This window comes from Tympanuchus pallidicinctus, unplaced genomic scaffold (genome assembly GCF_026119805.1).
Source record: "Tympanuchus pallidicinctus isolate F22 unplaced genomic scaffold, pur_lepc_1.0 scaffold106, whole genome shotgun sequence".
Taxonomy (NCBI): domain Eukaryota; kingdom Metazoa; phylum Chordata; class Aves; order Galliformes; family Phasianidae; genus Tympanuchus; species Tympanuchus pallidicinctus.
The window spans coordinates 42,768-65,207 of record NW_026294624.1 but is presented as its reverse complement, the minus strand read 5'-3'; the positions used below and the strand labels follow the sequence as shown (position 1 = coordinate 65,207).

The 22,440-nt window shown below is 56.0% G+C and overlaps 1 protein-coding gene across 3 annotated transcripts in view; it reads left to right on the top strand.

Annotated features, from left to right (window-relative positions):
- The first annotated feature begins 3,812 nt into the window (after window positions 1–3,812).
- Window positions 3,813–22,440, top strand: part of VDR (vitamin D receptor) — a 34,202-nt gene continuing 15,574 nt past the window's right edge. Inside the window, exons 1-4 of one of the 3 annotated variants that reach the window (XM_052668641.1) lie at window positions 3,835–3,851; window positions 7,223–7,283; window positions 9,375–9,512; window positions 21,521–21,592. In XM_052668641.1, coding sequence (XP_052524601.1) covers window position 7,283; window positions 9,375–9,512; window positions 21,521–21,592 — 211 coding nt within the window. In that variant the 5' untranslated portion in view covers window positions 3,835–3,851; window positions 7,223–7,282. Of the gene's footprint in view, window positions 3,852–6,836; window positions 7,284–9,374; window positions 9,513–21,520; window positions 21,593–22,440 lie in introns of those variants that run through there. The other 2 variants (XM_052668632.1, XM_052668650.1) reach the window with 2 other exon arrangements.

The following is a 22,440-nucleotide window of genomic DNA, read 5'->3' as shown; positions in this document are numbered from 1 at the left end:
GTGCAGGGCTGTGCGTGTCCATGCAATGCTCTGGACGTGCTGTAGGGCCCTGCACGCTCTGTCCTGCGCTGCAGGCTCGCTAGATGTCGCCTCACCCAGCACACAGCGGCTCCTACACCGCTCTGTGCACAGCGCTCCCTCTGCTAAAAGCTCAGCTCCAGGCTTCCCCCTCCGCCGGAGCTCAGAGCTGCAGCTCCCAACACGGGGATTTGCTGTGGAGGGTTGGGAGGGGAAAAGCACCGCTGCAGACAAATTACCCCAAAACGCAGCGTTTAAGGGGAAAATTGCCTCTCGCTGGCAGTTCTGAGGTTCACAGGGTTTCTCTTGCCGCTGCAGAAATTCACATTTCCCAGCTGTCCCTTCCTTCTCCTGCTTTGTCCTTTCGGGTTTATTGCCGCACTGTTGGGGTGCTGATCCATCTGCATCGATTTATTGGCATTTTAGGGGCTTTGCACTCTGGATGCACAGATAATAGGGGGAAAATCCACCCTCCCCATTCCCCCGTTCCCCAGTTACAATTGGGTGCAGAGGAGCATACAGTGGGTTTGGGGGGGGGGGGGAACAGAACCAAACCAGATCATTCACCCCCCTCACCCCAAGCGCTGCATCTCTGGGACAGAAGCAGAAAAAGAAATGGATCTTTGGGGTCAGCTGATGCTCACATAACCCCGCAGAGCCTCCACTGTGACCTCCCAGGTTTTTTCCTGCCCCAACGAATGTGAGGCTCAATGGAAAACCAAATTCCTTCCCTTCATAATCACTCAAACCATAAAAATCAAGAAAATGTTTGTAACAACTCTGCGTTGCTTTAACGGATCATTGGTTCTCTTCCTCCTGAGAGCGAAGGGCGTGAGGGAGGCTCCCTGCCTTGCGGTCCGCACTAATTGCCCCCCTAATTGGGTGAGTTGCTCATATCCCATCACCCTCAAGTGAACAGGGGCTCTGCACAAGGCATTTTGGGGAAGGGATGGGGAGAGGGAAGCCTTCACTGAGCCACTAAGGGTGGACTGAAGGGTGAGCTTAGCCCTGTAGCAGACAGCGGAGAATCCCCACAGGAAGAAAGAAGCCGCACTCAAAGCTGTGGGTGAGGAACCTCAAGGCGAGGTCCTGGCGGGTGCCAAACACTGTGAAGTCGTGTTAGGGGTGTCCTGGTTTAAATCCCTTTTGTTCCTATAGTTATAATCCCTGTAGTTTTAAAGGCATTTTCCCTTCAAAGCCAGTCTGGGTGTAGGGGACAAGTCTATGGCAATAGCATGAGAGCCATCCCTGTCCTTGTCCCTACCTCTATCTGAATCCCCGTCCCCATCCCTATCACCATCCCTAACTCTTTCCCATCACCATCCCCATCTCTGTCCTTATCTCTATCCCTATCCCTATCTCCATCCCCTCCCCATCCCTATCTCTATCCTTATCCCTATCCCTATCTCTATCCTTATCCTTATCCCTATCCCTATCCCTATCCATTTTCCTTCCCCCATCCCTATCACCATCCCTAACTCTTTCCCATCCCCATCCCCATCTCTATCCTTATCTCTATCCCTATCCTTATCCCTATCCCTATCTCCATCCCATCCCCATCTCTATCCTTATCTCTATCCCTATCCTTATCTCTATCCCTATCCCTATCTCCATCCCATCCCCATCTCTATCCTTATCTCTATCCCTATCCCTATCTCCATCCCATCCCCATCCCCATCCCCATCTCCATCCTTATCTCTACCCCATCCTTATCCCTATCTCCATCCCATCCCCATCTCTATCCTTATCTCTATCCCTATCCTTATCCCTATCCCTATCCCTATCCCTATCCCTATCCCTATGCCTATCCCTATCTCCATCCCATCCCCATCCCCATCCCCATCTCCATCCTTATCTCTACCCCATCCTTATCCCTATCTCCATCCCATCCCCATCTCTATCCTTATCTCTATCCCTATCCTTATCCCTATCCCTATCCCCATCCCCATCTCCATCCTTATCTCTATCCCTATCCCTATCTCCATCCCCATCCATTTTCCTTCCCCCATCCCTATCACCATCCCCGTCTGTCTCCTCTCCCACAACACTCTCCTCATTCCCCAAAAAAGTTCCATACGACCCAATTGTCTCTAATGAACTCTCATTTCTTCCCAGACCTTTTTTCTTTCCTCTTTTTCCCCCACAGATTGCTCTCATTAAATCAATTTGAAAACATTCAGCGAAACGCTTTCCCCACACAAATTAAAGCTGCTGAACTCGACGAGCGCAGCTGCAGGGCGGTGATTGCTGCTGTCTGCTGTGCCGCCCGCGCTTGGGTTCATTTTCTCTGGGGAGTTTGGGTTTAGGGGACATTTGGTAAACCCTGGAGCATCACGAAGGGACTTTCTTGATGCCTTTCTTGTCCCTTTATAAAATGTTGCCAGACAGGTTTTGGAGGATGGAAAGGGAGAAGCTGACAAATATCCGGAGGTTTTCAGAGCAGGGCTGTAAGGCGCCCAGAACATTGAGAGGTTTGGGTTGGGGCTGCAGTGTGAGCTGAAATGGCTCAGCTCGAATCCTTGTGCTCCACATTTGATTTACATCATCCGAAAGGAGGTTTGGGGTGGCTGAGATCAGTACTTATGATGATCAATACTCACGGCTGCTCGCACAGCCCCAGATACCTCCAGGACCTGCAGGGCAGCTACACCCCACCTGCAGGTCCCTGACCCCCATGTGAGGGCTTTGCAAGGGCTCAGCTCGTGTGCAGGATGTGGAGCCCCAGCTACGATGGGGCTGAGCGGAGAGTGCAAACAGACTGGGGGCTGCAAACAGCCCTGACTGCCGGGAGCCCACGCTGATCCTTGTGCTTGCAGTTGTGCTTGGGCACTTGCTTCTGTCTCTGGTCTGGAGGAAGGGGATGAATCAGCTCTCCTTCTGCCCTTAATCTGATCTAGGCATCAGAAAAATCCATGAACTCTCCAAGAGATGCAATCAGGGTGAGGAACTGCAGTCTGCAGTGGCAGCTCTCCTGGTTGTAATCCTAAAAATGGGAGAGGTAGGAGACCGGCTCTGCAGATGCTGCAGGCGCATAAATGAAATGAATTTCATTTGCCAGGTGATGAATGCTCCCAGTACACGGTGGATTGTTACTTAGCACTCCAGAAGGGAAGCAGCCTCTGAGGCACTGCCAGCTCTGTGGACAGAGCCACGTGACACCTGAGCTTCCAGAAGGCACCAGAGCAAAGGTGAAACTCTGCAAGGATACCTGGATGTCCTCAAGAGCTGTTATAACAGCGAGATGATTTGCCCAGGACTTCTGGAGGGCACTGTTGGACTGGTGGAGTTTGCTCTGCCCGGTGAGCAGCTAGGACGGAAGGTCAGGAGGAAGCAAAACTGCACGCCCCACTGCGCCTTCTAGAGTGTCTGTGTCCCCAAAAACGCCAGGCAGCAGAACCCCCAAAGCTCAAAGCAGAACCAGCAGCAGCTGCCCAGAAGCCGTTGGCAGTGTGTGGGGCTCCCCTCAGGGCTCAGGTGCGGAGCAGCACGGGCAGAAGCTGGGCCGAAACGCGGGGTGCCGCGCTGCCGCTTTCTGGGGTCCCGGGGCCGGGCAGCCACGTGCAATTTCCCGCCAGCCCACACCACGCCCATAGTGGGCGGGGCTTAGCTCAACCCTCGCCTTATGTGGCAACGGTAGGCGGTGTTAGGGCGGGTCCACCCCCTAGGGGGCGTGGTCTCAAAGGTGCCGCGTTGCCATTGGTGGGGTGAGCGGGGGCGTGGCAGCGGAGGGGGCGTGGCCGAGGGAGGGGGCGGGACGCGGAGCCGGCGGTTCCCGTCAAAAGGCGGCTCCGGGGCGGAGGGGGAGGGAGGGGGTGGCAGCGCTGGGAGTGCAGGTAATGGGCTGCGGGGACGGGGGGCTCCGAGTGCGGTGTGGGGAGGGGAGCAGCTTCGTATCGGTGTCGGAGTCGTGGGGGAGGAGGAGGAAGTCGTAGTTCTGGTGGTTGCTGGGGGGCTTCTATGGGGGCTTCTTCGTTATAGAGGGGGTTCCCCTCGTGCCTCCTATGGTTACAGGAGCCCAGGGTCGCCCCATGCACTCCCGGAGGTTGGGGGTTCTGTGCTGGCCTTGTGTGGCCTCCCAGCTTCTCTGCTGTTGCTTTGCAGGTGCTCCGTCCTCCCAGATCTGTCCCCATGAAGCACTGTGTGCCCCTGCCTAGTTTGGGGTCCCACGTGAATCCCCTTTACCTCCTCTTTGTGTTGCCTCCTCTTTGTGAGCTGTACCACACTTCTTTCTAAGGGTTCCCCTCTTCCCTAATGGGGTTAATTAGGCTGGGGGGGACCCTGTCCCTTCTAGCCATCCCTCTGGGCGTTGCTTTTAACTAGAAGTGTGGGTCAGAGTCCCCCTCACTGTTGGGCTCAGCTGGAGCTGTGGGTGTCTGAACAGAGGGGGGTAGGCAAGGTTGTATTGCAAGGCTTTGTTTTCCCCCTCCAAGTTTGTCTGATTTTTCACTGCTCTGGACTGCTTTCCCCTTCCATGTGTTGAGGATAGGGAGAAACTGGAGCCACTCCTGTATCCCATGCTGACATAAAGCCCCTTCCCCAGCTTCGCATCTCTCTGTTCTGAGCGTCCCTGTTGCGTGCTGTCACTCCAGTTCCTGTGTCCTGTCCCCAAGTCCCCTTCTCTCTGGGTACCTGCTTTGTGTTTTAGAGCTTTCAGCTTCTTTTCACATCAACGTCCTGCTCTCTGACTCAGCTCAGAGCCCGATTAATGACCAGCCTTAAAGAGCGCCTGCAGTTTAATTGCCCTAATTGGGCGCTTTTTGTTGTTTTGGGTTATTTTTCGGGGTGGGGATACGGGGAGACACCTCTGCCAGGTGGGATCATAAGCACAGTAACTGCAGTGGGTTGTAAATTCCCTGGTGACTTTTTGGCTGCCTGTGTCCACGTTGGATGTGACAGCTGTGACCCTTCAAGATCCCAGTGCGAGGAAAAGGAAAGCACTGGGGATTTACGTGAGGTCGAGGGGGATTTTCCCTACAGCAAGCAGGGCCAGGGCACCTGAAAGAGCCGGGGGGGGTGGGAGGGGGGCAGGAGGGGAAAGAGCAGCTGCTATAGGGCACCTGGAAGAGGGGCAGGGGACAGGGGCTGCTGTAGGGTATCTGAAGGGACCTAAAGGGAGAGCTGGTCTCTGTAGGGCATTCAAAGGGAGCCTGGGGAGTTGTTGGGGGGGGGTTACAGAGGAGCTGAGCTTCTCCTTCCCCTTCTTCACCCCTCTTTGATCCCAAAGCTGCTTGGGGCACTGAGCAGAATTTCCCCAGAAGCTGCTGTGTGCCAGCAGCCGCCCCGCGCTGCGCCGCCTCCCACGCCGGGCACTGACTCAGCTTCCTCCACAGCTCGGTGCTGTGGGGATGGGGTTGGCCGTGTGGTCGGGGCAGGAGCCCACCACTGCCTCCTCTGCGTTTAAGCCATCTGTCCTTGGCTTCCTTGCTGCTTTCCGATGGGTCCTGTGAAGGTGCCCCGAGTCCAAGGGTAGGGGGAGAACCGCGTGAGGTTCGGTGGATCCCATCGGGGTTCTGCTGCTCATCTGTCTGACATCTCGTGGCAGATCGGGTGTAAGACCTCCCCCAGCCTCAAAGGCACAAAGCACAGGAATGGGTTTATTATTAGTTGAGAACTTGCTGGCTTCTCCCTTGGTGTTCTCCTCCCAAATCCTGCTGTCCTCAAAGCAAAACAAGTGGACGATCTGACCTCTTAATGTGTAACTCTGAGAATTGCCTCCCTCTTTGAGCGCACCTCCAGCCCCACAGAATAATGTTTAACCCACGGAGCTGAAGGGAGTCCATCCGGCCCAGACTTCCTGTGGCTTTCAAAGGGGGAAACGCTGAGATGTCACTGGGAGAGGAATAGAAGTGGTGGTAAAATAAACAGCTCTGTGTGCACTGTCAGAGTTGGGGGGGGGGGAGGGCTGGGGGCTGTCACTGGGTGCTGCCCCTCCGTGGGTCGGGTGGGCTCTGCCCAGAGGGGCTCTCCTGAAGGACTTTGCATCGGAGGGGTGAATCTCAGTTTCTCTGTGGGTCTGTGCTGCCTTTCCCTATTTTCCCTATCGGAGGAGGCTGCAAGGATGAGGGGAAGCAGCATCTCAGTGTAACAGCGCTGTGCTGCTGGAAGCAGAGCTCTTTGGACAGCAGGTGGAAGTCATCACAAGGAGCCATTGCTCCTTGTCTTGCATCCCTTGGCAGGCAGGACCTGGATGATGATGATGAGGATGATGATTTTTGCTGTTTTCTGACCCAAAAGAATGCTATGGGGGACTGGAGTGGTCTCACATGTGGCAGCTCCTCTGTGAGTGTTCCCACAGCCCTGTGGCTGCTGTGATGTGGCAGCACAGTTTGCTCTCCAGCACCCTGTGGTCGGAGGGGAGGCGGTGGCATGAATTTAGAGCGAATTTGCAAGGTTAAAATATAACACCCCAATAAGAGAAAGGCAAGGAGAGCTTCTGAAAATAGACCCTGAGCCATTGGAGGGAGAGCTGCAGCTCAGAGCTGTGTTACGCTGCAGCTGTGCAGCCTCTTCAATTGGGCTCTGTATGAGGTTGTGCGCCCCGTTGCAGAGGGGGACACCAAAGCACCACACAGCAAGGAAAAATACTGCTATTATTATTATTAATTTAAGCTGTGGGTCTCTTTTATCTGAGCAAATAGAATGATGGTTGAAGGAGGTTGATGAGTGTGGGCATCACGGGCTGTGTGATGCAGATGTGAGAGCCCTGGGCAGGCCCTGTCTGCCAGCAGTGCTTCCCCTCCTGCTGTGCTGAGGGCTGTGGGGCTGGGAGAGCATCTGGTGTGGGGCTGGGAGGGGGAAGGAGCATTGGTGCAGGGCAAGAGGGGTGTAAATGACAAGGGGAGCAAAGGTCTGGGAGATAAGGGAAGGCAGTGACTGCATAGGGCTTAAAGCAGGGCTTCAGTGACCTGATGCTGTGGCTGAGGAGTGGGTTTTGTATGGCCAGGAGAGCTCAGCGTGGCTTCACCCAAAGGATCGAGGCAGTGGGCTGAGCACCAGCGCAGCTCCTGCGTGTGTCTGCCTTCCCCTTGAGCTGAATCAGCCGCTGTAAAACACAGCTTTCTCACCTGCTGTTAAACCACCTCACGCGTGGAAGTGACCTTTGTCTGCTAATAATTGGAAATGGGGTGTGGGAGTGATTAAAAAGACAAAAACAATACCCAGAACTTCTATCTGTGTATCTCAAGGCGGGTTCCTTTGCTGCCAGGAAGCAGCTGGGAGCTGCTGACCCGACCTGTCTGCGGTCCTCCAGCATTCAGACACTGCAAGTACTTCCAACCTGATGGGTTCCGTTCATGGAGGCTTCTGGTTGAGTGAGATGGGGTTGAAAGAGCTGTTCTGGATGCTCCCCTTCCTTATTCCTGAGACGTCCCTGCGCCCCATCCTGCTTGGTGCCTTTTGGTTTCTCAACCCGTGGCTGCAACACAGCAGCACCTCCTGCTTTATCAGAGTTCCCACCCCGCCTCCTCCTGTCTGGGCAGGAAGGGATGGGTGATGGGTGCTGTGGCTGTGCTGCAGGGCTGCACACGGGATGGGGCTTTGGGGGCATCGCATCGAGGTCGGCGGAGGCTCCTCTCCCTTGCCCTGCAGCGGGGACGCGGATAGTGCTGACTTGGAAGGTTTCTTATGGATAAGCTCTTATAACCTGATGAATGCGCCCGTTTAACAGAAGGTAGATAAGATAGAAGCGGGATCTATATTTAAACTTGCTTAGTTGTGCAGAATGCCTTGTGCCCTTGGTTGGAGCCGCGTGTGTTGGCTCACCTGTGGGAGTGAGGGTGGGCAGAATGCTGGGCGCTGCGTGGAAACGTTCCGCGGCTCTGCCATCTTTGAGGTCCCTTCCAACCCAAGCCATCCCGTGGTCTATGATTTGATAGCTGTGGTCTATGATTTGATAGCTGTGGTCTATGATTTGATAGCTGTGGGTTATGCTCTATGGGAAGGTGGTGCTAAGCCACACTAAAGACTCCAAAGCTGTGACTTGCTCAGCCCCCACCCCAAAAGCAGGGACCAGCCTTTGTCAAGGTGCAAAGTTACCACATGTCCTCAAATGGAGCTCTTTTTTTTTTGTGTGAACAGGGTAAACTTTGGTTTCCACCTGACACTGAAGGATGTTGTTTACTTTCCAGCTTCCTTTTTGTTTTTGGAAGGGCACGAAGATTAATATCTTGACAGTTTGATTTAAAAAAAAAAATAAATGTATTTCACTGTTTGAAACAGAGCGGTAATAAATAGTGGAGGTTTTACTGCTATTGAAAGCGTGCTTCTGGGCATCTCTTTAATCTGCATGCTAAGGCTGTCTCCAGAGCTAGCTAACAACAGAGTCCTGTCACTTGTAGATCTTACTTGAGAATGTTGATGCTGCAGGACCTTGGTGGTGCCATTCCCTTGTAACATCCCCAGCAGAAGCATCTGGGGGCAGCAGCGGGCAGAGGAGGTGCGTGCAGCCCGGTGGAGCAGCCCTGGTTCCATCAGTGGTGATGAGGAGACGGTTGGACTAAATGATCTTGTAGGTTGTTTCCAACCTTGTGATTCTATGGTTCTAAGCTGTTCTGGATGCTGAGCTTCAGTCCCCACTTAGGAGCTTTTTCCACCTGGAGCGGAGCAGCAGCTGTGGCTTCCCTCCAGCCTTGTGCCTCGGGGTCTGAGTGCAGAGCGTTCCTCTGTAAGGCCCTCGTGCTCTGATGAGCTCAGAGGGGAGGCGATGGCTTGCTGAGCATCTCTGCATCGTGTTCAGATGTTTTGTGTACCGCTGTGATTTGCTCAGTGCTGGACAGAGGGAGGAAATAGTTTCCGTGCTCCCATGGGTGGCTTCAGCCTGCTGCCTCCCCATGCTCCCCCGTTGCTGGGGGAGGATGCAAGAAGTGGGGTGGTTGGGCTGCCTGCTCTTCAAATTATATCTTCAAATTATATATGATAGCAATTATATCTTAAGATAGGAGACCCTCTGTCTGCACCAGAACTGCTGCAAGAGGCCCTTTATGCTGACATGAATTTCAAACCAGTGGCGCACGCTGTGACAAAACCTGACCGCGGTGATCTGCACCGCAGGACCTTTGCAGGGGCAAAAGGATGAGGCAGTGCCCGCATCCATGGGTGATGTGAACCTGCTCGTACCTGGCGGCGTGGCAATGATGTCTCCTGGACTCCCTGCTCTCACCCTGTTTACCAGCTCTGATAACCCACGTCCCCGTTTGGTGCTGCTTGAGGGCGAGGCGAACCGAAATTGGCCGCCGTGGGGTAATGGGATCATTGCAGCTCGTCTCTGGGAAGGAGAAATCTGTGGGTAATTCTGCCGTTTCTGAGTAGAGGGGAACAATTTTTCACCCTGCTCACCCACTCACTTCCTTGAGCAGCAGTGAAATTGCTGGAGAAGGAGCTGGCAGTGGAGGGCAGGGCACGGCTGTCACGTGCTGCGCTCAGCGCCGCGTTCGCCCGGACAGGCAGGAGAGGCAGAGCCTCAGGAGCAGCACCTCGCAGCCACGTTCCTTCTGCAGGTAAGGAGCCACCCAGCCCAGGGACCTGCGGGAGCTCCGTGCCTGTGGTTCTGCTTCTCTTCCTCGGGGTTCAGCAGCAGGAGGTTGCAATTTGGGCAAGTGCCGTGGAGAGGAGCAATGCGCGCTGCTGTTCGGCGGTCGCTTTGCTTTGGCTTCTCTCTTTGAGAAGTCCTCTTTCTTTTGGCTGACTCAGTTTTGCTTCTTGCTCTGCTGTTATATATTTTTGTCGTTCCCTTCTGTCTTCAACCTGTGGCTGTTGGGTTTCTGATTGTCCTCGGTGTGGCTGATAGAGATCTGCTGAGAAAATGCTGCTCCGTGTGCGGGGTTTGTTGGGAGCGCTTTGGGATAGAGAGAAGGAGGGGGTGTGCAGGCTGGGATCCGGCTTGGATGGATCCCAATCGCCCTCAGGTCAGCCCATGAGTACAAAGTGGACGAGGTGCTGCAACAGGCTGAGCCCCAGGTGATGGGCTGGTGGTTGGGTGGGTGATTTTAGTGGTCTTTTCCAACCCTGATGGTTCTGTGGTTCTTGGAGTCTGTGTGTGGCAGAGATCTGTCCTGGAAGGACTGGGGAAGGCTGGAGAGTTTTGTCCTGGAGGTGATCATTGGCAGCTTCTATCCTTCCTGTGCAAATAGTCCTGACTGCTGGCTGGCCTTGGGGGTGATGTGCATCAGTCTTCTGCTCTCATAAGCAGAAATATCCCACCGAGATGCACCAGCTGTGTATCTTCAGCCCAGGGCTGCCATGACTCCATGTCCCATCTTACCCTAAGGCTGCTGCGACCGGTGAGGATTTGGGTTCCTCATTATTTGGGAAGATAAAACTTCCCTTCAGCAGTAAGACTGTGTGCTGCAAGGTCCCATCCATGGGAAATGTGCTCAGTGGTGACTCTGGGCCTGTTTTACACCACAGGGGAAGCCTGGAGGGTTTGTCCGTGCCTTGTAAGGAGGGCTGGTCAAGGCTTGTGTTTCCATGGAGCTGATTGAGGTGATTAATCCAACACAGATCAGCGCCCGTCACTCAGCTTCTCCAAAGCTGGCTGTCTCTGCGTTGCTCCTTCCCTGAAATAAATGTCTTAAAACAGCTGAAAGTGCAGCTGGATGGGAAGGCTGTGATGGCAGCAAAGCTGAGATTGCTGCAGAGAGCTTTTCTTGCACAAATGGTTTTGCTTGCCACAGGGTAGGTGAGCGTGGCTGGGTGTTGTAGGCACCCTGCGCTGAGCTCCTGCCATTGCAGCAGCAGTTGGCCGAAGCTGCAAGCTCTCAGCTTCTGGGAGCGGCATCAGATGTTGGCCTCTATCTACTGGCATCTTAATAAATGAGTCTATTATTTCAAAGGCCACCAGAGCGGCTCGGCAGCCTCTGAAGGGTTCTGTCTTTGATTTGGTGACTGCTGAGACCTTTGAGTTCTGCGCTCTTCCTGCAGAGCTCCGAGTTGGCGCTCAGCAAAGAGGAGCTGCTCTCCTCCAGCCCTTGATCCCAAGCTCAGTGTGTTTGTTATCAGCAGTTGGGAGATAGGGCTGTGCTGTAACAGCTGACCTGCTTTCCTTGGGTCTGCTGCTGCTCCGAAATGGGAGACCTCCCAGCCCTGAGCCTCGCACAGCAGCATCTCCCCATCCTTGCTCTGTGCCGAGAGGTGAAGGCTCCACTTGTGCTCCTCTGATCTCACAGATCCGGGCGATGCCTTCAGCAGATGTTATTTATTTCTATGCCCACTTGTTTGCTGGCGCTTTTCCTCCACGACTCAACAGCAGCAAAAATACCCAACGAGCTTCATGTTAAACGTGTTCCCCCTGTAGAATTTCCTTCAGTGTCTCTGGGGGGGGTGGCGTATTCTCAGTGTGACTTTTTTCCTCCCTCTGGACCAGGACAGAAATTTGCATTCTTCACCAGAACCTGTTTGCATACCTTTCGAAATGGGGAAGAGCCCTTTGCCGCATTCCCCGCGTGCAGGAACAGCTCCTGTCTGTCTGTCTGTCCGTCCTTCCTGGATTCTTGCCCCGTGAGAGCCAGGATTCCTTGTCTGCTCGTGCTGTGGAAATAATGATTGGGAAATGAAGGCGCGGACGAAGAGCGCAATGAATTTGGATTGAGGGGAACGGGTGAGCGGGGATCTTGGAAGGTTCAGGTGATGCTGCTGGGGTGGCAATGGCTGCTGCTGTGGATTCCTTGGCACACAGCGTTTCCTCAGCCCCGCGCTGATGTGGTGCAGCACAACAGCCGTGCTATCAGCACTGAGATCGCACTGAAGGCAGAGTTTCCATTGGAAAACGTGAGCTTGGAGAAATCACTCCTGGAGATAAGAATGGAAACGGGGGAGAAGAAAACAGCGATTTTTCTGCTTCTCCTGCCTGTCGAAGTTGCAAGGCTGAGGGTCAGGAGAGGCAGGCGCTGCTGACGGCACCTGCATGGGTTGGGGCTGCAGCACCTCGATGCTGAACACGGTGCAGTTTGTGGGTTTATTTCTGGATGCGTTCCTGCCCTGCTGCTGCAGTGCTTTGTGCTCTCACAGCTCTGCAAACTGCTGCATTCCCCACCTGGGAGCTCCAACAGCGTTGCCATGCAGAGGTGAACCCATAGGGGAGGATGGGGGCTGCGTGGAGGGCAGCTGTGCCTGCAGATGCATTTGTTCCTGAAATGGGTATGAAAAGCAAACGAAATCCTGTGGCACTGCAGTGCCCGCAGCTTTCAGAGCTCCTCTGAGTTTGTTCTGATGCCTTTGAGCCGCTTCTGTGTTCTGCTTCATTGCGTGGCCCTTGAATGCCTCAGAGCTGCTGAGCCGAACCTCCACAGCTGCAGCTCAGGCTGAGCGTGGCTGCGTCCACAGCCTGTGCTGCCGCAGGAGACCCAGGGGAGAAAATCATGTAGCAGGACTGCCTCTGTTCTGAACTTCGTCCCTTTTTTCCCCTGAGTTAATGAATTCTCGGGGCCGGGCTGATGCTGGCTGTCAATGCGGAGCAGCAGCTCCTCCCGTTGCCGCTCCGTGAGCAGAGCAGCCCGGGGCCCGGCTGGGATTGGGCTTTTCCACCGAATCCGGGCAGAGCGGTTTGTGGGCTGCGCTGAGTCAGAAGGGAAGTCGGACGGGGCCGAAATCCTTCCTGCGAACCGCCGCTCCCGCACCGCCTCCCTCTGACTTCAGAGCTGGGAGGTCCCGCGTGGCTCCTCCGGATCCGCTCCGTCCTCAGCCACGAAAGGAGGAGGAACGGAGGCTTCCTGCGCTGTGCTGCTGGGGAGCCGTGAACCCGCCGCGCGTGTTTTGCTCTGCGGAGCAGCAGCAGAGCGTTTGGAGGCGGATGGAAGCGTGCGCGGACCAAAGCCTTCGCTCTCAGCCGGCAGCCGCAGTGCTGGGGATCATCTCTGCGCCCTGCAGGCTTTGGGGTGTCCGTGGGCGCAGGGTTGCTGTGCTCTGCTAGGGACAAAAGCTGCCACCTGAAGCGCTGTCATATGGGCTGCAGTCTCCCTGTGAGCTGGTGATGCTGCTGGGCTGAAACCAACCTGTTTTTCAGCTCCAACAAGTGACTTTCTTTGTCATCTGTCTCAGACAAACCCACAAAGCAGCTGCCAGGCTGGGTGCAGGAGGAGGTCCGGGTGCAGGCGGGGCTGGAGCGGCACAGTGATGAGTTTGGGGAGCTCAGCACGTTGTGGGAGCTCGGGAGGAATCCGGTTCTGTTCTGCTGTGCTGTAACGGGGCTGGGGCGCCATCGGGGCACTGTTTTAGGCAGTGCAGACCAGCAGCTGGACCAGAGCCGTGAATCATTGCGCTGTCAGTGCAGCGCTACGAAAGCCCAAATTACTTTGGAGATCATCCTGTTTGCCACCTCACAGCGGCATTCTCTCCTTAAACAAACGGCAAACCTGTGTGTCAGATTCCCTTTGCTCCCAGCTTCCCGTTGCACGGAGCCGATGCCGTTTCTCACGCCCAAGCATCCCGGTCTATCAGGGGCTGCCGTTGCTTCTGGTTGGTGATTAACATCCTCCCACAGCTCTGCTCGGGAAGTGAGGCATCCTGCAGCTCAGCGCCACGGTGCTCTCCCTGCTCTGATCAGTGCTGAGCTGTTTTACAGGTCATAAAGGAAGGATGGAACTATTAGAGAGCATCCAGAAGAGGGATATGAAAACGGGAAAGGGTCTGGAGGGCAAAGAGTGTGAGGAGCAGCTGAGGTCCCTTGGTTTGTGCAGACCTGAGGAGAGGAAGCTGAGGAGAGCCCACCCCCCCCAGTGCAACCCTTCAGCTCTGCCCATGGCACTCAGCCCCCCATGGCAGCCCTACAGCTCTGCCCATGGCACTCAGACCCCCATGGCAGCCCCACAGCACTGCCCATGGCACTCAGCCCCCCATAGCAGCCCTACAGCTCTGCCCATGGCACTCAGCCCCCCCATGGCAGCCCTACAGCTCTGCCCATGGCACTCAACCCCCCATGGCAGCCCCACAGCTCTGCCCATGGCACTCAACCCCCCCATGGCAGCCCCACAGCTCTGCCCATGGCACTCAACCCCCCATGGCAGCCCTACAGCTCTGCCCTTGGCACTCAGCCCCCCATGGCAGCCCTACAGCTCTGCCCTTGGCACTCAGCCCCCCCATGGCAGCCCCACAGCTCTGCCCATGGCACTCAACCCCCCATGGCAGCCCCACAGCTCTGCCCATGGCACTCAGCCCCCCCATGGCAGCCCTACAGCTCTGCCCTTGGCACTCAGCCCCCCCATGGCAGCCCCACAGCTCTGCCCATGGCACTCAACCCCCCATGGCAGCCCCACAGCTCTGCCCATGGCACTCAACCCCCCATGGCAGCCCCACAGCTCTGCCCATGGCACTCAACCCCCCATGGCAGCCCCACAGCTCTGCCCATGGCACTCAGCCCCCCATCGCAGCCCTACAGCTCTGCCCATGGCACTCAGCCCCCCCATGGCAGCCCCACAGCTCTGCCCTTGGCACTCAGCCCCCCATGGCAGCCCCACAGCTCTGCCCATGGCACTCAGCCCCTCTCAGAGATCTCCCTTTTCTCCCTGGGAACAACATGGCCCCGTTTGATCTGTGCCCACTGCTGGTGTTGTCTGTTAGCAGACTTTCACCCTTCTGCTTGTTGTTTTCCTATCTGTGATGGTTGGGGCTGCTGCAAATGCAGTCGTTTTCTCCCCCCTTAGGTCGGGTTGTTCTTCCTGCTGCGTTTCTCTGAGGTTTGGTGCTGAAAAAGGAAAAGGGACTCAGACGGGGCTGGGAGAGGCACCTCCTGTTTTTCTGTTCCCTTTAGAAGTGCTCATCTCCTGTCCCTTCCCACAAAGGGAAACGGGAACAGTTTGCCCCATTCCTGGAATCAGGAATTGTGGCAGAGCCCCCGGGGGGGGGGGTTGAGCTGTCTGCCTTCTGTAAAACCCCCAAACTTCCCCCAAAACGTGGACCCCAAAACGTGCTGCAGGACCCCACCTGTGGGGCTGGCCCTGGTTTTGGGGCTGCTGAGACCTGCAGAGCGATTGGCTTTGAATGGGGACTTTTTTGGGGACAGAGAGCCGAAGCTGCCCAGGAAACTGGAATTCATAAAGGCAGCCGATGCGTCTGAGGGCTGAAATGTCTGTGAAGCTCTCAGGAGTGCAATCAATGCTTTGCTGAATGCTGTTCCTGTCTGAAATCTTCCTCTCCTCTCCTCTCCTCTCCTCTCCTCTCCTCTCCTCTCCTCTCCTCTCCTCTCCTCTCCTCTCCTCTCCTCTCCTCTCCTCTCCTCTCCTCTCCTCTCCTCTCCTCTCCTCTCCTCTCCCTTGGACTTCCTTTCCCCAAGAAATGTTTTTGGGCTCTGAATCTCTAAATGAATCAACACAACAAATAGGAAACCCTAAAACGGAGCAGCTCCTTCAGCCCGGAACGAAGATCTGAGCAGCTTTAGTTCTCAGCGCTCCATGGAAATCCCTGCTCCTTGTGGGTCCCTTCCAACTTGACTTATTCTGATCCCGTGGCCGAGGAGGGGGCACCAGGACCTGGTTGATGCAGACAGAAGAAGAGCCTCAGGTCTGGAGATGCTTTGCTGCATCCTTCCCTCTGTGCTTCTGTCCCGTTCCTGTGCCCCCCTGCTGCAGCACCAGAACTGGGCTGTGTGGGTGCTCACCTCACACCCAACCAACCCCTGGGGTGGGGGCAGGGGGTCTGTGGGCGCTCTGGTGATGCTGTAACCCATTGCTCCTCTGTCATTAGCCCTTATCAGCAGCCGAGGGCCTGCTGGGGTGTGCCAGGTTTCCTCATCCGGGTTGGCAGACGGTGCAGGGAGCTGCCTCTGTCTGCGGGTTCTTGCAGCAAGCTGCGTGCTCAAGGTTGGGGTGAGGGCAGAACCCGAGCGAGGTGAACTGCAAAACAAACCTCTGCCTGCCCTCGTGCCCACCAGTCGTGCCACGAAGCCATAATACAGACGTGAGGAGGGGGAGAGGAATAGGAACTGTGCTAGCTCTGCCATGTGCAAAGCTCTGTTCGTCTCCTTGCTGGAGGAAGGTCGTGGTGCTCACGCAAACCCCTTGTGAAAGGAATCCAGCTGCTGCTGATGCTGTGCTGGTGGTACCCTCTGGATTTCCAGCAGCATTGCTGTAGTGTGGGCTGAGTTCCTGTGGCTGCAATGACTGCACTGGGCCAGCCAGGACTCAGGTTGCAGGTATTCCTGTTGTGGAGCCCGAGCTGTAATCTGGAAATCTGTTTACTTCATTCCAACCCATCAGGGGAACAGCTTTCAGAAATATGTGCTGCTTTTACCTGTGCTCGTAGGGATTCATTGCCTAATTGTGATGGGAGATCCCATAAAGATACTTGGCTAATGTGGCAAAAGAGCTTGTCTATGGCCAGATGGTTTTCTCCTACCTCTCCACTCTGGGAGAGCTGCTGAGGGTTTTGCACCACGATGCTCATTTCTGGCCGCGGGGTTCCCTGCTCCCTCAGCTCCTTTCCGTGCTGCTGATGCCTTTTGCAGCCAGACTGCAGCCCTTCTGCTTTGCAGTGGGTGTGAGGTGGGGAGGAGGGAACGCATCCATGATCCTTGGAGCTGCCCTGTGCACGTTGAGGCCGTGTTGCTGTGGGTGAAGGAGTCCAGATGTGTTTGGTGGGTCGTGTGCTCCCCTGTGCCTGAGAACTCTCCCAGCCCCACTCTGGGGGGAAATGGGTTCCTCTGATCCATTGGGAAAGCAACCATCCCTCCCTTCTAACTTGATTTATTCTGATCCCGTGGCCGAGGAGGGGGCACCGGCACCTGGCTGATGCAGACAGAAGAAGAGCCCCAGGTCTGGAGATGCTTTGCTGCATCCTTCCCTCTGTGCTTCTCTCCCATTTTTCTGCCCCACTGCAGAGTTCTGCCCCACCTCGAGTGCTGTGTCCAGTGTCCAGTTTTGGGCCCCTCACTGCAAGAAAGATATTGAGGCCCTGGAACGTGTTCAAAGGAGGGCAACAAAGCTGGTGAGGGGTCTGGAGCACAGGGCTGATGAGGAGAGGCTGAAGGAGCTGGGAATGTTCAGCATGGAGAAGAGGAGGCTCAGGGGGGACTCAGCCCCCCGTAGCAGCCCTACAGCACTGCCCATGGCACTCAGCCCCCCATAGCAGCCCCACAGCTCTGCCCGTGGCACTCAGCCCCCCATAGCAGCCCTACAGCTCTGCCCATGGCACTCAGCCCCCCATAGCAGCCCCACAGCTCTGCCCATGGCACTCAGCCCCCCATTGCAGCCCCACAGCTCTGCCCATGGCACTCAGCCCCTCTCAGAGGGGCAGGTGCTGATCTTTTCTCCCTGGGAACAACACGGTCCCGTTTGATCTGTGCCCACTGCTGGTGTTGTCTGTTAGCAGACTTTCACCCTTCTGCTTGTTGTTTTCCTATCTGTGATGGTTGGGGCTGCTGCAAATGCAGTCGTTTTCTCCCCCCTTAGGTCAGGCTGTTCTTCCTGCTGCGTTTCTCTGAGGTTTGGTGCTGAAAAAGGAAAAGGACTCATTGCTCTCTATGGCTGCCTGAAGGGAGGCTGCAGGGAGCTGGGGGCGGCCTCTGCTCTGTGCCATCAGGGATGGGAGCAGAGGGAACGGCTTCAAGCTGCGGCAGGGGAGATTGGATGGACATGAGGAAGAATTGCTGTGCAGAAAGGGTGGGCAGCACTGCAATGGATGCCAGGGAGGTGGGGGAGGCACCGAGCCTGGGGGTGTTCAAGGAAAGGCTGGATGTTGTGTTGAGGGCCGTGGTTCAGTGGGAGCTGTTGGTGATGGGGGAACGGTTGGACTGGATGGGCTTGGAGGTCTTTTCCAACCTTGGTGATTCTATGATTCTGTGAGTTGGGAAGGCTGGTGCTGGTCCCTGTGCGCAGGAGGTATCACAGAGCATCCATCCACGTGCACTGCATGGGGCTGCATCCGCAGAGCGGTGCTGAGCTCCAAGTGTGCACGTGGAGGCCGTGCCTGCTCTTCCCAGGAGGCTGTCAGTCAGCTGCCTAATAAATCTCGTGGAAAGCAGCGGAGCAACGGGGCTCCCTGGAGCTACAGAAGGAAATGATTTAATTGCCTCTTTAATAGGGAAAGGGGGTTGCCTGCGTGCTGCGACTGGATGCTTTGAATAGGCTGATTTGTACTGGGAAAGATTCTTGGGATTCAAGCGCATTGCCAGAGGCTCTGGAGAGGCTCAGGGAGCATCGCTTTGTTTTGACGTGTCACAGAGGTGTTAATTGAGCGTGAGAGCCAGGAAAATAGTGAAGCCTCCCTGAGAGTGAATGGGTCTCTTCCAAGGCTCAGCAAAGCCTTCAGCAGCACTCAGAGCAGCGCTGGGCTGAGGATTTATGGAGGTTTCAGAAGCCATCCTGCTCCTTCCAGGCTGAGCGGGGAAAGCTTTTGTTTTCCTTGGCAAAGCGATGAACCCAACAGCGCAAAACAAAGATGCTGAGAACATGACAAATGCTTTCGTGGCATCGCTGTGGTTTATTTTCTGCATCTTGGAGTTGTTGAAGGATGTCGGTCTCCAAACGTTGCAGACTTGAAACCCTCTGTGCTGAGATGTCCCCTCTGCTGCCTGGGCAGGGCTCGGATCTCCCCCAAGTGTTCCCCCCAAAGTCGGAGCCTTCCTGGCCCAGAGGGAAGTTCCTCACCCTGGGACCCTGGGCTGGACGAATTCCTGCTCTGTCTTTTAGGTGTAAATGCGTTCAGTGCAAGGTGCGAGGGATCCGACCCCACCACGTGCAGCCCACGGGCTCCCATTCCCTTGCAATCTCCTGTTTTCCCCCCAGCTTCAGGACCGCTGCCTTCAGCACGCCGCGTTTCGCATGCATGCAAAGCCACAGACCGTTCCTGCAAAGGTTCTTCTATCCTGGGCTTCTGCATTTCTGGCTCTTTGCATTGACTGAGCGTGGGGCAGCCGAAGCCATGGCTGCTGAGCTGTGTCCCTCCGTGAGGTTTGTGCTCCGGCTCCTTTGCTTCGCAGCTGATGCAGAAACGTGCTGTCAGACGGCAGCTGGGAAGGAAACCTGCTGCTGTGCGGGTGACTCAGGCTGTCGGTGGGAGCAGTCCTTCTCCAGGGCCTTTTTCCCCTCTGCCAAGTCTGGAGGAGCTGCGAGTCGTGGGTTTTGCAACGGCGAGTTGGCAGGAGAAAAAGGAAAGTGACAAAGCATGAGAAAATACTTCAGCAGAACGCTGCCTGTCAGAGGGGTCACGGGGGGGGGGGCTCAGAAGTGACACTGAGCCCGAAGGAGGGTCCTTTGCTTTTAAGGAGGAGGAAAAGGAGCAGATGCTGTGCGTGTGCTTCCCAGTAGAACAGGTGAATCCAGCACCCCCAGCAGAGGTCCCAGCTCTGACCTGTGCCTTCACACAGCTTCCTTCCAGCTGGGTTATATTTGAGGAGCACCGAACCCCTCCTGAAGCGCTTTGTGCAGACGTTCCGCTCCCTGCAGATGCCTTCAGCCCCCCTCCAGCCCCTCTCAGCCTCCCTGCTGCTCCCTCTGAGCACCCTGGGGTTCACATTGCACCCGCAGCAGCACAGGACCGTGCAGTGGAAGGATGCTTCCATGGCGTCGGTTGCACGCAGGTGAGCCGTCGGTGCTGCTGTGACTCAGCCCAGGGGTGAGACAGGGAGCGGTGGGGCGGGCAGCCCCCGGTCAGCCTTGCCACATCCTCCCTGCCCATATCTGTGGGATCCATCCCAGCCCTGTCCCAAATAACAGGGATCTGTTGCAGCCCTGTCCCAAATAACTCGTTGCTTAGTAGGAGGCCGGCGCGGAGCTGGGAGCTGCGGCGCTTGGCCACCCGCTGCTCCTCTCCCTGCTCGTGTCTCCACAGCTGAGCTTTTCCCACGTCTTCTGAGCTCGGCTGTGCGCTGCTTCTTCCCCCCGGTGTCACCTGGCTGCATCCCAGGGGGGAGAGCCGCCGAGTGCAGCCCTCTTGGAGCTGCAGAACTGTGCACAAAGCAGCAAAAAGCAGCGCCGGAAACGTGACGGCTCCTGCCCTGCTGAGGGAGCTGGGCTCGTTCAGCAGGGAGAAAAGAAGGCTGGGGGTTGAGCTCAGTGCAGCCTGCAGTGCCTGAAGGGAGCCGACAAACAGGAGGGGAGTCAGATTTGTGAAAGGGGAGATGAGAGCAGGACGAGGGGAAATGGTTGGAAGTTGAGGGAGGGCAGATGGAGGCTGGATGTCAGGGCAGTTCTGTGCTGTGAGAGCGGTGAGGGGCTGAACAGCTGCCCAGAGAGGCTGCGATGCCCCGTCCATCCCTGGAGGTGTTGGAGGCCAGGCTGGATGGGGCCCTGGGCAGCCTGAAATGTGGAGGTTGGTGGCCCTGCGTGGCACAGCGGGGTTGGAGCTCCGTGATCCTTGAGCTCCCTTCCAACCCAACCGTTCTGTGACTCTGTGAAACCTGCAGCTCAGCACAGCGCAGCTGTTTTGGGGCCGAGCCCTGGGCTCTGCTGGGACAGAACCTGCTGTCGTTTTGCTGTAACCAGCTGCAAAATGAGTTTGACCTTTCAGGTGCCCGCTTGGAAGAAGTCGGCGCTTTTACAACAAATGATTTTGCTCCTTCCAGGAGGCGAAGGCTAAATGTCACGTTTGATGAATGAGCGACCTTTCACGGGGGCGGAGGGAAACTCCTCCATGCGCTCCACCCCACACCGACGTCATTTCCATGATGGGGCTGAGTAACGTTTTCCAAGAAGTCAGAGATGGCAGCTTAGAGCTGCATCCCGTGGGGAAATGCCTGGCATTGCTGCTGATCTCATTGCTGCCTGCTCTCCTTTAGCTGAGAGCTGGCCAGGGATGTGGGGGAGCTCCGCGATGGTGATTTTGTGCCATCAGCGCCTCTTTTCCCCACCCTGGAGGTGTCAGCATCCACATGCGTGGCCCTGGGAAGGGCTGGCAGAGTGAGGAACGGCACTGAGCGCTGGGGAAGCATCCAGGGATGCCTGGGGGTATTTGCAGGCTGCGCTGTTTTGTGGTGCTCGAGTTTGCGCTCTGAGTTTGTGCTGCGGTGAGAACAAACCTAAACCCCCCTCCCTGCTGTAAGACAGCAGAACTTCAGGAAGGCAAAGCATCTTAAAGCCTCCTCTTGGCTCTGCCCCGTCCGTTGTCAGCCCGGTGCCGTTGTGATGATTCCCCTTCTGCAGGCTGAAAGAGCAAAGTGATGCCAAGCGGGAGCAAAATCCCCATCCTCAGCTCTCATCACTGACATCGATGCCATTGACATTGAGGAGTCGTGCTCCGCTGTTGTGATGCCCCACGTTTATAGCAGCCATTTGGCTCTGCTTTGCGCCATCGCACGGCGCCGGACGCCTGACGGGCAGAATGGTGGGATGGAGATTGATGGGGAAACATCACTGGGGTGAACGGCCCGCGCCGTGCTTCCCTCGCTGTGTCCTTTCCTCCCTGTGCCCTTGCAATGCATTCCCTGCTCCCTTAGCAACGTGTCTGCATGCAGAGCTGTGACATCTCCCGGCGCTGTGCCGTGTGGGGCAGTTCTTTGTGCCCCCGTGGGGTGCAGAGGGGGCTGTGGGGTGGGTGCTCTCCCTTGGGCCGTCTCACTGCACGCTGTGCTTCCTTGCAGGTGTCTCCATGTCTCAGCTGTGCAGCTCCTGGGACTTAGACCAGCAAAGCATGGCGTATCTCCCCGATGCAGGTAACCCCACCTGCAGGATCCTCCTCCTGTTTCTTTTCTCTCTCTCTCTCCAAGCTTAGCAGATTAGAACTCCTCTCTGAAGGCTCTCAGAGCGTTGTTTGTGCTGAGCTCCCATTAAGGCGGGTGTGAAACCAAGGACTGAAAGCTCCCAGAGCAGCTCTGGGCTCCAGGTGCCCCATGGCCATTCCTCCATGTGTGTGCAAGCTGTGCAGAACCACTGCACCTCAACGGGGCTGAGAGGAGCCTGGGCTGCCCTGGGATCAAGCCATAGCAGTTGGGTACACTCATACTGAGCCTTAAATGGAAGAGCTGTGCTCTTAGTTCTCGATTCTTTTGGGGTTTTTTAACTCACTTTTGTGCCAGATTTCGTTGTCTGATGGTGTTTTATGCAGGAAATCCCCAGCATCAGCTGAGAGGCTCAAGAAAGCGGCGTGGAGCCAAAGAGGCAGCAGCTGTTTGTGGTGCCTCTCGAGAAAGCATTGAATGGCCTTTAAAATAAAGAAATAGTTTTAAGAAATGGGAGGGGAGGAAAGGAGGGAAAAAGGAAAGGGGAAGAAAGGGAAAAGGCAAAGAAAAAAAAGGGGAAAAGGAGAAGAGAAGCAGCCAGGAAAACAGCCCTTGCCAAGCTCCGTTCCGGCGTTGCTTTCAGCTTCACATGCTCTGCACTGGGAGCCCCATTTCCTTCCTGCCTTCTTTCTGCCCCTTTGAGGATTTGTGGAACAATGCTCGTTGGATTTGTGTTTGGGATTTGTCTGACTTACGGGAGCTGCTGCAGTGCTGGCGCTGCTTCCCGTCTGCATGGGGGAAATTCTGCTCCGGCTGTGACCTCTTCCCCTGCGGTTTTGCAT